The 17,257-nt window shown below is 36.3% G+C and overlaps 1 protein-coding gene across 6 annotated transcripts in view; it reads left to right on the forward strand.

The window, feature by feature from the left end:
• RBKS (ribokinase) overlaps positions 1–17,257 on the forward strand; it is a 64,486-nt gene that overhangs the window by 44,969 nt on the left and 2,260 nt on the right. For 4 of the 6 annotated variants that reach the window (XM_087934900.1, XM_087934917.1, XM_087934908.1 and 1 more), the window contains 2 exons: positions 2,466–2,528; positions 3,527–3,715. In XM_087934900.1, coding sequence (XP_087791026.1) covers positions 2,466–2,528; positions 3,527–3,715 — 252 coding nt within the window. The remainder of the gene's footprint in view (positions 1–2,465; positions 2,529–3,526; positions 3,716–17,257) is intronic. The other 2 variants (XM_026695610.2, XM_026695611.2) reach the window with 1 other exon arrangement.

Consider the following 17,257-nt stretch of genomic DNA (forward strand, 5'->3'; position numbering starts at 1 on the left):
TGCTAGGCCTCCTGCTATTGTGTTTTATTTCTCTTTTTAAAAGCAGCAGTTAGTTGTTTCCTTCAATTGTACATTTTTGTTAATTAAAAATTAGAGGGAGAAACTTTCCAATACAACCAGAAGTTTTACATTGAGTTTCACAATTGAGACCTAGTCATACATTTTAACTTTTGGCATGCTTCAACTGTCTGGTATCTGCTACCCTTGCAGGAAAGTGTCTCTCAAATTGTTTCATGCTGTCCTGATTTACCCCTGTTTTTTCAGTTGCTGCATGTAGCTGGAGGCAATTCTCTACAGAATGCAGATACAGCAGAAATTCCTAAAACAAGGGATATTTTGATAACTCCACAACCACAGATATATGTGACAACATGTAAGGAGAGACAAACAAACATTGATCAAGAACTTTGGGTACACTCTGTGCTTAAAGAAACATCAACATAGGGCAGTGCATATTTTACAAATGTTTTAGAAGATGGTTCAGAATTTTGTGCAATACAAGTTCTGTATCTTACTTGTTAAAGCAGCCCCAGCCCCCTCCCTCCCCCCAAAAAAAATTTCAGGTTTCTACAAGAGACAGAAAAAAAGAGACCCACCTGCTTTAATTAATTGATTCACTAGTCAATCTTTTCGGGATCCTGAAGAATTAGTTTAATTTAGCTTGCTTTAATTAGTAGAAGAGAAGAGTTGCATTTGCATGAGTTCCAAGGCATTTATTCCTTATCATTTTTGAAGCATGCATAGCTTTGGAATAGAATAGAATAGAATAGAATAGAATAGAATAGAATAGAATAGAATAGAATAGAATACTTTATTGGCCAAGTGTGATTGGACACACAAGGAATTTGTCTTGGGATAAATACTCTCAGTATACATAAAAGAAAAGATACTTTCATTAAGAATCAAGAATCATAATGTACAACACTTAATGATAGTCATAGGGTACAATCAGCAATCAAATCATACTAGGAAACAGTCAATATAAATCGTAAGGATACAAGCGACAAAATTACAGTCATACAGTCACAAGTGGGAGGAGATGGGTGATAAGGAGTGATGAGAAGATTAATAGTGCAGACTTTGTAAATAGTTGGACAGTGCTGAGGGAATTATTTGTTTAACAGAGTGATGGCTTTCAGGAAAAAAACTGTTCTTGTGTCTAGTTATTCTGGTGTGCAGTGCTCTATAGTGTATTTATGTGTGTGTGTGTGTGTGTGTGTGTGTGTGTGTGTGTATGGCATTCAGCTTTGTTCGGGTATTTTCCCATGTCATTGTACTTGTGCTTTTAAAGTTGTAGTAACGTTTCGGCAGAATCTCATCTGCCATCATCAGGCTTCTGGTTGTGTCCGTCTGCCCGTCACAGACTGACACAACCAGAAGCCTGATGATGGCAGATATATATATATATATATATATCTGCCATCATCAGGCTTCTGGTTGTGTCATATGTTTTCTTAAGTTTTCGCAGGTACTTACATGTATGGCATTCAGCTTTGTTCTGTACACAGAAGCCTGATGATGGCAGATGAGATTCTGCCGAAACGTTGCTACAACTTTAAAAGTACAACTACAATGACGTGGGAAAATACCCAAACAAAGCTGAATGAATTTCTCTTTCTAAGTGAGTTTTGCCCCATTTTACAACTTTTCTTGCTACAGTTGTTAAGTTACTAGCACGGTTAGTAAGTGAATCTGGCTTTCCCGTTGATTTTGCTTGTCAGAAAGTTGCAAAAGGTGATCGATCACATGACCCCAGGATACCGTAACCATTATGAGTCGATTGCCAAGCATTCGAATTTTGATCATAAGATCATGGGGATGCTGCAACGGTCGTAAATATGAAAAGCAGTCATAAATCACTTTTTCGGTGCCTTTGTAACTTTGGTCACTAAATAAACTATTATGAGTCAAGGATTACCTGTACTAGACTTGCATTGTATTTAAAAACAGACATTGAAAGCACAAATGGCTCAACAAATTAAATTCCCAAAAAATTGTTTAGACCCCCTTCAAAACAACATCCCTTTGTAAACATTTCTTGCTACCTCTAACACACTCAAAACTTCCCTTTTAAACATACATTCTCACCCATCCCCTGATTCTGGTAGTCCAGTGGTAATTGGGACCGGAATTTCCATCGCTAAGCTATGCAGTCATAAAGTACAATGTCACGTAACTGCATTGCTTAGTGATAGCAATCCTAACACTCCCCACTGCTTTTTAAAACAAGAATTCTGTGTTATTAAGTAAGTCCCAGAAGCCTTTGTAAAGCAGCCTGGTAGACAGGTAAAACACGGAGTACGGCGGGACTGGGAGTTGCAGTTGCCAGGCAAAGGAGGTTGCACAAACAGCCTGTGTGAGCATGGCAGGGCCAGAGCATGGCATGCCAGGTGGGAGAGGGTGCAAGCAATTTACTAAAACAGTTTGTGACATTCTCTGCTGGCTTCCTCATTGATTTTACTTAGGGGAAGCGGGAAGGGAAGCTTCCAAATGGTGATCACATGACTATGGGATGCTGCAACTATCGTGTGAGTCAGCTTTCAATGTTTGCATGACTGCATGGGTGGCATAACAAATGGAATTTCGAGGACTAGTTGCGTGTTTCCTTTTTTAGCACTGCTGTGATTTTGAACTGAATGAATAGTCATTAAGTGAGGACTGTCTGTATAGAATCAAGTGGGTAATAGGTCGTGCTATTCCCCTTTAAGTCAGAAGCAACATACTGTTTTCTGTAATTCTAGAGTATTGTTTTGTAGAACTGCCTCCAAGAAAATTGGCAGGAAGGGTGGGGAAAAATTTACCTCCACTTGGGATACATGAGACAAGAGAAAACCCCAAGAATGGTTTCCCAGAAGTTGCTGTTCAAATCAGCCCATTAGGCAAAGCAGGGGTAAAACTCTTACCTCTCTTGATTGAGAGCCTTGTAATACAACTCTTTGAGAACCCCTATTATAGATGTTTAACAGCTTCATAATAATGTTGTAATAATGTCATAATATTATCTATATCTAAAAATATAGCCTGTTGGCATATTACAAATGTGCTTTCATTCACTAAATGGAAAGCTTCACTCTGTCAGAACTTTGCCAAATGTACGTGTTCATATTAACATTACGAAACTTACCTAAATGGATTGTTATCATGAACCTGAGTCAGTCAATGTCATGAAAGTAATAATGATGTATTTCATCAATACCCCAAGGAGAGCCCAAGGAATTATTTGGGAATTTGCCCTATGGAACCAATTAGGCAATCCATGTCCATTTCTAAAGATAACAGCTACCAAGTCCAGTAGTCCAGAGGAAACAAAATTCTGATATTTTTATTTTTCCATTGCAATTAGGCATGCCTGCTTTCTAGTATCTTTAATATCTCTGCCTGATATTAAAAATATTTATATATTTACTTTGTAGAGCTGATTGTTGATCAGCTTTATCATTTTAGTATGTTTTTTTTTAGATGCTGTTGCTATTCAGCTACATTTTGCTTGCTTGCTTAAATATTTGGCTTTAATGTTCCCTTCAAGGCAGAAATTCTAACAGGAATTGCAGTTGGTAATGCTGGAGATGCTGGACAAGTTGGACTTAAATTGTTAGAGAGAGGCTGTAGGACTGCCATCATAACTTTGGGACCAGAGGGTTGTGTGGTAGTCTCCAAAGAGGAACCAACACCAAATCATATTCCTGTCAAGAAAATCTCTGCTGTGGATACTACGGTATGTATTATATTTTAAGTCTCATTTTGACTACTCACTTGAGCACTATTGTTCATGATAACAATAATAAATAAAATCTTTGGGTGACCCAGAAAACCCCACCTTTTAATCTTTTGGAAGGCCATCAGGACCTGGCTTTTTAACTCAGGTTCTGGGGTAGAATGAGTACATCTGGAGTTGGTTGTGGGGGGCAGGTATTGTGGGGGAATGTTTGTGATGCTGGGACTTGGGGTTATGGTTTTTATTGTTTTGAGTTTTATTATTCTGAGCAACCAGAGTTGTGTTTTAAATGGGTGCCCTTACAACTCTTTTAAAATAAATTAAAAAAATCATCAGACTGTTGCCATCTAGCCTATTATACAATGAATGTGAGTTCACCCAAGGTTTTTAGGCTGGTGTTCTTTCGATAGGGCAGAGAGCAGCATGTACTGATGATGTTATTTTAGGATTCCTTCATCTTTCTGTCTTTTCTGTATTGCAACAGTAATGTTCTTACTACTTGTACAAGATGGCGACATAATCCCTCAGCACCTTCACTTCAGCCACCTACTCTCCTGTCTGGAAAAAGAAGGGAGACGCCCAGTAGTTTTCTTACTCCCCCAAATAACTGGTTGTGTTCTCACATGCCTGAGTTTTATGTGCTGGCAGAACCTATGACTTTGTAGAGCTTAAGAAGTATCTGGTACTCAACTTTCACAAGGCATAGTTAAAAGTCAGAAGTAGTGTGCCATGCCAAATTAATTTTGTTGTGATTTATAATGGCCATTAACTTGAACATTCTTATACTGGAGAACTTGGGGTTCTCTGTCTTCCCAATGCTTTTCCTGTTTATAATCAAGTGCTGACTGAAGGGTGGAATGTTATAATTATTAGTAACAGCCCTAAAGAAGGACAGTAGTTAAGCTCCTGATAGCAGGTTTATCTCACCCACATTTACTATGCTGGGACATCTTGTACTGTTTTTTTTTTCCTGATATAAATGCAGAACATTTCTGATGATGTCGCTGAGAGCACTTCATGTACCAGCTATACATTTTAGGTGCCTGATGTCATGAATTGTAGCATGTGTTTTCCTCCAGCAGTTGTAACTTTTTGTTAGAGGCTAAGCACAGTGCTGTTTTTTACCTAAACAAAAATAACTGGTTTAATTCACAAGAAAGCTGATTTGATCAGAAGTAAACAAATCTGTGTTGATATTGTTTAACTGTAAATCAATTTGTGCACAAGTAGGTAAAATACAAAGAGATTGGCCAGTATTTTCTGTTCAGAGTCTGATGTTTTTCTCAGGAAAGCAGGGTCTGCAGAACCTAAAGACAGAGAACCTATATATAGACTTTTCTGAGCATTTTCTGTCAGAAAACTTCCAAGTTTGAAATAGCTGCTAGTGTGTTCCATGCTGGCATAAACCAGGATTGAGTAAATTCTGTTTGCAGATTCTTTACATGTAACCATTTTGGGTTTTTTTAGGGCAATTGCTTCGTATATAGGTTTGGAGGAGACTTCCTTTAACCTTGCCTCTCCTCTATCATTATGGCTGATTCATTATTATTATTATTATCATCATTATTATCATTATTATCATTATTGTTGTTGTTGTTGTTATTCCAAGATGGTAGTCTCCCTGGGTTTCTGCACGTTTTTTACTCCTTATGGTCAGCATGGAAACTAACTTGATTGTGGCCTTATTTATATGATGGTTTATCATCTTCTTACTCAAAGACATGCAGAGCTGTTGTACTTTGAAATGTCATGATACTTGCTACACTGAGTGGAGAATCAAAATCCCTGGAAATTGCTCTCTGGAAACCATATTTTAAAATCTTGGATGTGACCTGCTTACCCCAACGAATGAGGATTATGTATTTTAATATGCTAGGAAACATTTTCTTTTTCACATGTACCAGGATTGTCCCAGCATTGAAAATCAGATCCAGAGTCTGATTTCAGACTGAACTCGGGTAAATAGAAAGTGCTTCTGTTTGGGGTTGCAAATGAATGTTCCTATTGTGTGGTTAAGCAATACACCTTTTTATCATTGCTGTTTTAACAGGCAGTTTTCTTTTCCTTTTTTTTCTTTTTTCTTTTCAGTAAAGTGATATTCTTCCACACTTTTTAATCCATAAGAATTCTCTCTGGTTAAGCTAGGAGTTTTCATAGCTAGATTTTTACTGATTAGATAACAGTGGAGGGCTGTAATGAAACAATTTTGCAAGTTAGTCATCCAACAGCAGTACATGAATACCTTGCTTTAGTGGCAGACGGTCAAGAAAAATGTAAATGCTACTTCCCACTGATAATATTCCATATTAACTACTTAGTGCCCCCTTTTGTTTACAAGTAAAGCTAATTAAATAATTTCACAGATATCACATCAAATTATTCAATGTATACTTACCCCAGAATAGTTTTGAAGCTAAAAAATTACTGTAAACCTCAACTTAGATTGGGGTTGTCTTCAGATTTGATCTGCTAACCATAGTCTGAGACTGTATATTTAGCCTATATCTGTGTAAAGAAAAGATTATCCGATAAAGTGTCTCTCTGGTAGAAAAAAATACTATTAACAATGAGCAACCAGTTTTCTTGGGGAAAACTCACAAATGGAAGGACACTAATCCACCCATTTTCTTTGTTTTCAGCATCTGAATTTTAGATATACTTTAAATATTAATTGAAGTCTTTGGACAAAATGTCCTAGAGTTATGTCAAGGGTCTTCGAACTTGGCAAGTTTAAGACTTGTGGACTTCAACTCCCAGAATTCCTGAGGTAACATGACTGGAGGAGGAATTCTGGGAGTTGAAGTCCACAGTCTTAAAGCTGTCAAATTTGAAGACCCCTGAGTTATGCAATTACTACTATCTCCCCGCTTTGTGATTATGTAAATACTTCCCTACTATACTCACTCTGAATTTGGAAGAAGCAGCAAAATTATGTTTCAGATATTACTGGTTAACTCAGAAAGACTCACTGTATTGGTAGCAAGGAAGGGAGAGTAGCAAGACTAATTCCGGAGAGTCCATGCAGGGTTGTGATCTTTAGCAGGTGCTGCTATTGTCAACTGCAATGATGTCTTTGTCACCATGCAATACTAACGTTGACATGAAAAGCAGATCAACAAACCTGTTAAAAGCATAGGTTTTAATGGAATTCATTAGTTTACATTTGATTATATACATGAATATGAAAATGTCTGACAGAAAATTGCAGCACCTACAATAGATGACCTTAGCTAATCCCAGAATGCTAATCAGGGGTGGACCTAGTTGGTAACAGGAAATGCAATGACTGTAGGCTAGGCTGAGGATTTAGAAAGGTGCCAGAGGGCAGTAGCAAGCCACAGCTGTGTTGTCCCCTAGGAAAACTACTGTATATGGTTAGATTTATCAGAACCATTGCATCTAGATCATTGGAGATAGTAGTTAAGGTTGTGCAAAACACTGCCTACATGGATCATTCCATGCATAGAACATCAAGTTTTCAGGTGGCATATTCTGGATCAAAGCACATGTTTTGTCAAGGACTATTGGCAGCTTATAAATTGGAAAAAATAAACACACTGGGCAGAAATTTTCCAAAGTGGAGAACAGTAGAAAAAAGGCAAGAACATCAACAATGTGCATCTGCTAAGGGAAAATAGGAACAGTGTGGGGAACCGATGAGAGGAGCCATAGGTGATTTGGATTAGAACACACATGAATTTAAACAGGCCATAAAAAAAGAAGAAATGAGCTGAAGGCAAATAGCCTTGCCCCAAAAGATCCTCTTGGATTTTGTTTCATCTAAAATACGGGACAATTAAGATAACTCAGGTTTTATTTTGGCTGAATCTTGACTTCCCTAGAATGGTTCAATTTAATTTCTGAATCACAATGTATTTATTTCATGCCAGAAATAAAACATAGTTTTTGTTTCACACTTGCCCGGTATTAGTTCTATTGTACAGTGCACTAGTTAGTCCACCCTAATCCTATTATTTTTTTATTGATTTATTTACTTACTTACAGAATTTAAATGCTGCTCTAAACTCACAACTCTCTAACATGAACAGAAGGGATCTCAAATAAAGCGGTCTTCTCAAAATACATTATAATACAGCATAAACTAACAGGCTGCCCTCTGAGTATCGAGGGACTAAATAATTGACAGTACATTTAAAATTTAGATTATGTGAGAGAAACTTTCTGGAGGTAATCCAGTGGAGGTTTCAGAGGAATAAACTACACAGACTTTTTAACAAATACACTTAGATTGAGAAGCATTGTTTTTATTCAGAATGAGCAGCCTTAGTAGAAAGTCTACCCGTCAGTCACTTTAGTTGAATGGGGCCTTAAAAATGTTTTTCAACTTCACATTCCAAGCCACAATAAGATAGATAGAGATAGATTAAATTACAAATATAAAACCAAGATGTAAAATATATTTGAGGTTCTCTGCCAATATAGCAAGCAGTAATAGACACGAACACAAAGCTAGAGATGTTTGCTTTTTCTGTTTAGATATAATATCAAAATTGTTATCTAACCACTGACTGTACTACTTCAAAAACAGGAGTCCTTTTTGGATTAGAATAAAATGTACATCTCCTTGATGTTCAGAAAAAATTCCATACTATATAGTGGTTTGGGGGTTTTTTTGTGGCTGGGTGTATATCTTAAGCTCTCATTAGGTTTGACCTAACATTGGTATAAAACATAGGGCTGCTATTTTTAAAACCTACAGAATTATTTTTCTGCAAGCATTTTGTTTTTTATAATATTGTTATGACAGCTGTTTTACAAAACAATTCTACAGACCTCATAAATCAACAATTCATTCATTAAAGCAACCTGCAGTAACAAGTTTCAGTCTTTCAGAATCGTCTATCCTTTTCTGGTTCATCATCACAAACTAAATGATGGATGGTTGGATGGATGGATGACCATATATGAAATATGATAAAACCATATATTTTTTTAAAAAAATGTAAGCAGTTCAGTATATTTAGGACATGAAGCTGCAATCTTCTATCCACTTCTTATTGAATTCATAGAGTTTCCTTCAGCTAATCACGCTTAAACTTACAAAGAAGGTCATCTTTTTGAAACAGTAGGAATTTCTCTTGAGAAAGCATGTAGAAGCTTGCGTTGCACTTTTAGTAATTACTATGTAAAATTAAAATTAATTCACAGAATTAAAAAGTTCCCTGGGAACTCGACTACTATGTCTTCCCTTGACTTTTTTCCCCTAAACAATATTCCCCTCTGCTTTAAAGTAACAGATAATACACAGGTATATATTTAAGTTGGTTTAGAAGATAATGGCTTTTTAAAGATGAAAACACCAGCTCTTCAGCTACTGTTATGCCAACTTGAGTGTTGCAACAAGTCCAAAATGCCTTCTGTCTAATTATCTTGTCTGAAGTGTTGAAAGTTAGCTATAATAGGCTATGTGTAATTCAGCTAGAATATTGAGTTTTCTGCATAATTCCCCATGTTTCCTTTTTTATAGCAAGGTGCCAGAGGTTCATTGTTGTCCCAAAATTAAGTGACCAATGCTTCCTCATCATCATAGCTATGCAGGTCTGCTGTTTGATGTTTAGCTTTCTGTGTATATTATATTGAAAAAAGTAAAAGAAGCAGTGTAGCAACAGTAAATGCAGGGAAACCGAAACATTCTCAGTGATTATTTTCCATCGTTCTCCATCAGTTGCTTTTACAGTATTGCTGTGAAAAAGGGCTTTTCAGTACGGAATATCTTCCCAATATTGCTTCCTTTTAAACAGGCTCTTAAGGCTGTTTTATTCTGAAAGGTTGGTCCCCCCCCCTTCTTGTTATCTGTATTATTGAGAATGAGTCTTGTGTCAATTTGTCATAATTTCCTTCTAGTTCTTTTTTTCAGTTTTGCAACTTATCCTTTTATTTAACAGTTACCTTTAATCTTATCATAGAAAATTGAATGTAAATGTCTAATAAAAAGAATAATGTTTGTTCCTGTAAAAATTGATTCCTGTAAGTTGGTGGGATTAATAAGTTGATTCATTTATTTCTGGGTTTACCTAATATACTGTGTCATAAACCATGATTTATAAACCACAATGGCTGAGTTCATATAAAATGGTTTAGCAAAATATGTACATTCATCTGGACTTCATGAAAATTTTCATGGCTTGCACTTAGATGTCCAATAGACAAATCGTAATTTGACAAATCTGGACTTCGAGTTATTAGGTCGACTACTGTCTGTTTCATCTTAACTCTAATATTCTTTTGTGCTTCTCACTGTGTTTTTTTTTTCTTATTACCCAATTTTTGTTGCTCAATGTTCTGTCTCCCATTCCACTGATAAACAGTTCCTTGGAACAAAATTCATACAATAATATTTGTTTGCTTTTAACATACGTTTTTTTTCTTACTAGATCCATTTCCGATTTAGGCATGTACCTTGACAGCACACATTCTTGTTCAGCCTCTTCTATGGTCATTGATTGAAATGTGGTCTTGAAAACATTTCCAAATTCTGGCCTAGTCCTACACCAGGAAAGCTCACTTGTGACTGGGACAAAATGGAATATTATCAATATACCAAAAAGCCAGTCCTTTTTAAAAAAGCATCCATTCTTTGTTTCCTGGCTTTGTGGCCTAACGGCAATGACTTTAAAAAACTATAAATAATGAGCTCAATCCAGTGACTAATTACTGAAAACTCTGTGCATCAGCAGAAGTGGAACCTGTGGTTAACTCAAATACTATCAAATGCCTGAGCTATTCAATAATATCCCTTGGTGTTTTCTCTCTTTCTTGCAGTATCTCTTTGGTTTTAGTTAACCTTTTGACAGTGAAAAGAGCAGCTGCTAGGAAATGAAGCTGTTGGCAAAGAGAGTGTTGAGGGCAACTTCTTCAGTTCACCAAAAAGTGAGGACAGACTAAAGGTTCAGCTTTTCCTGCATATGGCTGGTAGTATTACAGCAAAATATGGTATTGACCACCATGTAGGAAGCTTGTTGACAGTGGAAACTTTAATTGGGAGAACAGTTGGGCTTTTAATTGTGGCTAATTGCACAGAAGCATGGTGAGATGGAGGGTGTTATTGTAGAAAATTATGCCCCAGATAGTGATAATATAATAGCTGCCTCTATTTATCGGGTAGCCAAAATAACCCTGTGACTTAGCCTTCTGCTTTCTCGCCTCAAATATGCAATCCGATGAATTTTGGAAATACAAAGAGCCATACAGAATAGAATAAACCACCAGCTGCTCTAATCAGCAACTGGTTTTTTTTTTTAACACTGCATTTATTATTTGCTAAAGTTCAGCTTGGCTGTGAATGTAGCGGGAGCTGAAATCATTCCCTCTGACTTGTCTTGCTTTTATTCCAGACAGAGAATAGGTCACCCTAACTTCTGATCCTGATACAGACCGTTGGGGCCTTTCCTGGTAGCATTGTTGCTCCTGTGAAACAGACAAGGATTTGTGGAAATAATTTTAGAGGGCTTTCTTTCCCTCCAAGAAGTGCTTTGAATATTTGTCCTTGGGAAATAATTTTTTTGAAAATGAATTTTCCTAAGAATCTTATTATCCTAGTCAATTATTTGTGATTAAACATCCCACAGAATCAGTGTACAAGTGTAGAAGGTGCTACAGCACCTTCCTCGGGGAAAACAACATAGAAGGGCTGCTCAGAAAATAAACATGGGTGGAGTCAGATTTCCCTGCCAACTCTGCTTGTTTCCAGTATTTTTATTTTTAGGGAAAGTTGCCCTGCAACTCCAGACACAACTGGATACCATCAGATTTTTGAAGTTCTGCCCTTGTTCCTTTTCAACCTTTTAAGACAGTTTTGAGAATCTTTGCTTGTCTATAACAATACTTTGCCAAGTTTGAATTGCTCTGGCATGAAAAAATGCTTACTCAGTATTTATCCTATCCAGATCACCAAATGACTACCATTCTGGCTGTGGCTTCTTCGTGTTTAGTCACAGGGACAGGATACCACATTATTGATAACAGACTGAGTTGATACAATAATAATAGTATTAACAATAAAACACCCTTAAAATATTGTTGAAATCGTTAAGAAACGATTAGCGCGGATAGATAGAATAGTATCAAACATGCTGGAACCGATATGTGCTTCTGCTACTTTCATGTAAGAATAGCATGGAAGGCGAATGAGTGGTACACTTAAATGTATTTGCAGCATACTGTAGGACTTCTATTACCAGAACTAACAGATTGTTTAATAATGAGTGGAAAAATACTTCACCTGCTTCCATTTGCTGGCTGCCTTGTTCTATGCATTTGGTGACTGAAAAGCATTTTATAAGCTTTGAAGCATCTGGCTACTTACTGAGATAAAAAACATTCGCTCCCATTTGCAGAAAGGAAAAATGAGGCATTGAGCGGTACACAGGAATTTTTTTTCCCTTCATGAAATATCATTTCCACATAATGAAGGGAAGGTTCCTCTTTGATTCATCAGTGCACAGCCAGATATGTAACCTCATAATGCGGGATCCCATGGTCTTGTCCTGACTAGTTCTAGACATAACCGTATGAATTTTTTTTAAAATAAAGACCTTTTCCCTCTCGGTTAGAATAGCTGTTTGATAATGAATGGAAATGTAATTTAAGCAAATTGAGCAAATGTAAACAGTTCTGTACATGTACAGCTTGTGGTCTTAACATAAGGCAGCAGGAGAAGCAGAGGACCACCCAGGTCAAGGTCTGATCTTACTTCCAAAGCATCCAGTTTCCTAATTAAATCTCTTTCTGTTCCTTGTGTTGGGGGGGGAGAGGGGGCCTGCCGCTTTCCCACTTTTCTTCCAGATGGGAATGCATAATTTAATGATGATCCAGCCCGTTGGAGACATGTGAATTGCGAGCAGCTTCATAAATCAAGACGTTGATGAAAATCAGCGTCTAGTCATTTTCTCCCTCTGAGTTTAAAAGGAGCCTTGTAGTTCATAAGGTAGCTCTGGAGCCTAATTTGACTAGGCTCAACACAAAACATGGTTTTCAGAATCAGAAATCCTGGGTGGGGGAGCAGGGGGTGAATGCTATCATTAAAAAAAACCTTCATATGAATATAGAGAGTGCCCTCTGCTCATTAATGAATCAGTAGAGCTTGTTGCTACATTATGAAATAGGAAAAGGGCTATTAGGCTGTGGGTGTAACTTCTCAGAACAGCAGGCACTTCAGTTGGACTTTTAAATGTACATATTCCGCTTAATGTAACTATGACGGTCTAAGTCCTAATAGACATCTGCTGTTTCATTGTGTAGTAAAAAGATTGTAAAGAAGTATTTGATAATTGGGTGTGTAGGAGCTCTGTCTGACTACTTTCTTTGCCATATTTGCTATTTAATGACTAATGATGTTCATTTAATCCTTAGAGAAGAGTATTTGAGTTATGGACCAAAGCTTGGGGCGCTGAAGATAATGATATGTTAAGGCAGAGGTCCAGGATTTGAATACTTGCAGGCAAACAAGTAATAGCAAAGTCTTGCCACCCGTAATGCTTGATAATTTACTTAACATCAGCTATAATCTTATGAATTTCTTATTTTCAAATTAAATATCGAAATAAGCAATAGCTAGAAATGGAAAAATCCCAAAGGCCTAGAATTCAAAAGTTGCCTCTCTGTAATTTTAAATGTTTATAAAACTTTAGAAGCCTGAGATGGAAAATTTACCTCACCTGTGCAATCAAAATACAATAATAAATAATTGGCAATCTGCTGCCCTCTGGCTGTCTAAAATATTTCAGGTTTTAGACTGCCAGTTACAAACTGAATGGCACTGCCAAGTGATTTACAACATTTTTGCAAACTTCTATTATACAATTTCCAATATGATTTCCTGCCAATCTGCCAATGTGCTAAGCAGAATAGCATATTTTTTTAATGTGATCTGGTTGCTTCCAAACCTTACATCTGAAGACTAATGTTTGCATTATTTGCTTTCCTCACTTTAAATACACCTTTATTTAGTAGTTTCAAATTGAAATTTTACTGAAAATTTAAAGAGAGCTACATGAATGTTCTGGGTAAATCTGGTGTATTTAAAACATTGCAGAAAAGGATCAGGAGGTTAAAGCACTTCCTTCCTGGCATATCATAATTTAGAATGAAGATTGTTACAGAAGTAAATGAATGAATGTTATAAAGAAAAAAATTGGTACACTTGTAGTCTCCTCTGTATTATATAATACTAAATGAAATCCTTAATTTATTAGAAAATGTGGTACCACAAGATGTTTTGGTTTGCCATTGGTTTGGTTAAATATCGATACCCAATTCAGCAAATATCAATAGCTTAACTACAATAGGCATCAGAACCTGCCTCCTAGATTAAATGTCATATCACCTTCTTTTAAAGCAGCAGAATTCGAATGACATTCAAGAATACATTGGTTATGAGATAAATATCATTGTTCTCTTGACGTGAAAATTAAACTTACAATCATTAAGGTTTCAGACAGTTAAAAGTAAAGGCCTTCGCTTGTAAAATTACATTTAAATTTAAAAAGCTGCATTGTTTTCTCCAAAAATGCATCAAGCAGAATTCATGAAAATCAGCCCATTGTGTTTAGAAATTCTTGTTAAACGTTGCCCAAGTGGAAATAGCAAAATACTTACATATTTGAAATACAATTGCTTAGTTCCAATCAGTTCTGATAGTTGGGAAATGACGTACAACAGTTTGCACAACATCAGGCCCACAGATGGTATTTTATGAATAATAGTAGTATTCCTCTCTTTCTGTGTGTTAGCAGAATTATTTTCTATAGCAGATAACTGATCTATTTAATCTAATTATTCTTTTTCTGTGCTACCTTTCAAAGCCCTGTACATTTAATTTTTCTTAACAAAACATTCCACACTCAATTTGATGCTACATACAAAACATCATGGAGAACAAAATAATTATGCCAGAGGTAGGAACTGGGGAATTGCATCCCAAGGAATCAGTAATGACCGTTCTACAGTGTAAGTGAAAACAGAAGGCAATGCTTTGATGAGTGACCCTTAAAATGTGTTGCAAGAGAAATGTTGTGGTAACTCTTTAAAAATCACCAGGGCATGTTATTCTGGATGTTGACAACTAGCAGTTAACATGACAAACTTATTTTATTGCTGTACCTATTTTCAAGTCTGTCCAGAAGTTGGCCTATTGCCTATCTGACTGGTGACTGACTCCATGGACTTTGAAAATATAAATTATCATGGAGATGACAAGAACTAACAAGTTGCAGAACTTTTTGAGTTGAATGTCCAAAGAGGGGAGATTTATACTGATGGTTTTTTTAATAAAGTAAACCACAAACTAGATAACTTTCCAAAGTATCCTAGCTTTTTGATCTTGAATAGTTTTGTGCAATAAGATATTTTCAAATAGGAAAAAAAATATCATTGATACAGCAGACACTTTATCTGACTTCATCTTTCAAGAATGTATGAGGCTAACACTAAGCACTATTCAATCATGTGCAAATGACCTATCAGGAAATCAGCCAGGAAATGGATATAGATTCCTGAGCACTGATGCAAAGTATTGCATGGGTACACTTTTCTAACACAGCAGTTGTTATTTTTGAATTAAATAATCCTTACTGAAGACACCAAGGCTTTCATAGCTTAGCTATGGAATTTTTAACAAGATTCAAAACAGCGATCTTTCAACCCAAGAACTTTCTTTACAACATCCAGCCAGGTAGGAATGTAAAATAGTAGTTTTTCCCCCAGCTTCTTGGGAATTGTGAAAAAATTTTCAAAATTAGAAGAATGTTTTAATTCTCTAATCCTATAATTGAAGCCTCCTTCAATGGACCATTTGTATAGCAATGCTATTTTTTCTTCCCAGATTGGAACTATCTGCTTGATAGGCCTGCATAAACCTTTCTTTGCTGTATCATTTAGCCATCTTTCCCAATTATTGTCCACAGAATTTGTGGTACTTCTCTTTCCAGCATTTCTGGCAATTGACCATATTGATTCGGCATTACAGATGTTGCAGACCAACATTTGAGAACATGGTAATTTTTGGGGTGGGGTGGGGGGAAGGCTTATTACAGAACTTTTTTGCAATCAGATTAAAGGTAATATAAATGTGATACTACCTTATGTATTTTGGCCTGCCAAAAGTCAGCTGGGGTTTTCAAAGCAGGCCTACATTTATAGGCATTGTATCTTGTTTGCATTATACTATCTCAAAAACCAGATTTCTCTGCTTGCTTTGCCATCAGCTGTGATGAAGCCTGTCTTGTGCTCATTTTGCTTTGTCATTTCCCTACTACATAGCTTTTTTTGGACATTGCCATAATAGTGCTTCACATGCAAAATTATCTTAACTATAAATCCTGTGCAGAATTCTCCTGTTTAAATGCATGTCATATCTGGAGGCAGTTGCCATTATATAGTTGGAAAATTGTAATTATCATGGAGGATTTTCCGTTTATTTATTTGAATATTTGAATATAACTTCTCAGGCATTCATACGGTAGCTCTTAAAATATTATAAAATTTAGTATCCTATTATGAACTCTTCCTTCTAAATTAATGATTAATATATCACTTCTAATGCATAAGCCACTTCTGAAAAACCTTGCCAAGGGACTTATCCAGATACTCTCTGAGAATTGGACACAATTGAATGGACACCCCCCCCCCAAAAAAAAAAATATATGTATAAACACATTTATCATTGTAATGTGATTTTTATTTTTTTGCAACCTTCTGACAAGCAAAGTCAATGGGGAAGCCAGATTCACTAAACAACTGTGTTCCTAAATTAACAATTGCAGGAATTCACTTAACTCTGTTGCAAGAGAAGTCATAAAATGGGGCAAAACTCACTTAACTGTCTTGCTTAGCAATGGAAATTTTGGGTTCAATTGTGGTCGTAAATCAAGGACTGCTTATATAGCATTACCAACCAGAGGTTTTAAAAAAAGGCTGATAGTTGAATAGAAGGACAGAAAGCATAAATATAGGAAGCAAAATGTAGCTAAGTTCGCTGGAAATTATAGCACCACATAACTGGAGGGCATTAACTTGAATAAAGCTTAACAACCTAATACTAGCCATACTTCTGGTTTTATGATTTTAGCTACATGAAGGATATAGAATACCATGAGTCAGAACTCAACTTTTCAGGAAAATGGAAGAATTAATTATCTGAAAAGGAAACATTCTGGGTATTGCTGATACTTTGCAGAAATTTTAATTCTGCTAGCCACAGATGGATGTAGCTTCTATTAACTGTAGAAGTCTGTGGCTCAGCTTTACAGAATGCAAAGGAATATCACAGAGTCTTGTTTGGATAAGTAAACTACCTTCTAAAAACAGGCTCCAATAAGTTCATTACATTTAACATTTCCTGTGTGCTGCTTTCTTTTCCAACTCTTGAGAGACAAATAGCTTCTGCACACAAAGTATTCAATTCTCAATGCCTGTATAAAAGGTAAAGGGGTTTTGTCCTTATTCTGCCTCACTTTTAATTTTTATGACAACCCCTCCCCAGCAGATGGCTATAGATCAATGCTATTTCTACTTGAAGCAGTG

The sequence above is a fragment of the Pseudonaja textilis genome, chromosome 1 (genome assembly GCF_049901715.1).
Source record: "Pseudonaja textilis isolate UNSWEBS1 chromosome 1, rPseTex1.2, whole genome shotgun sequence".
NCBI lineage: Eukaryota > Metazoa > Chordata > Lepidosauria > Squamata > Elapidae > Pseudonaja > Pseudonaja textilis.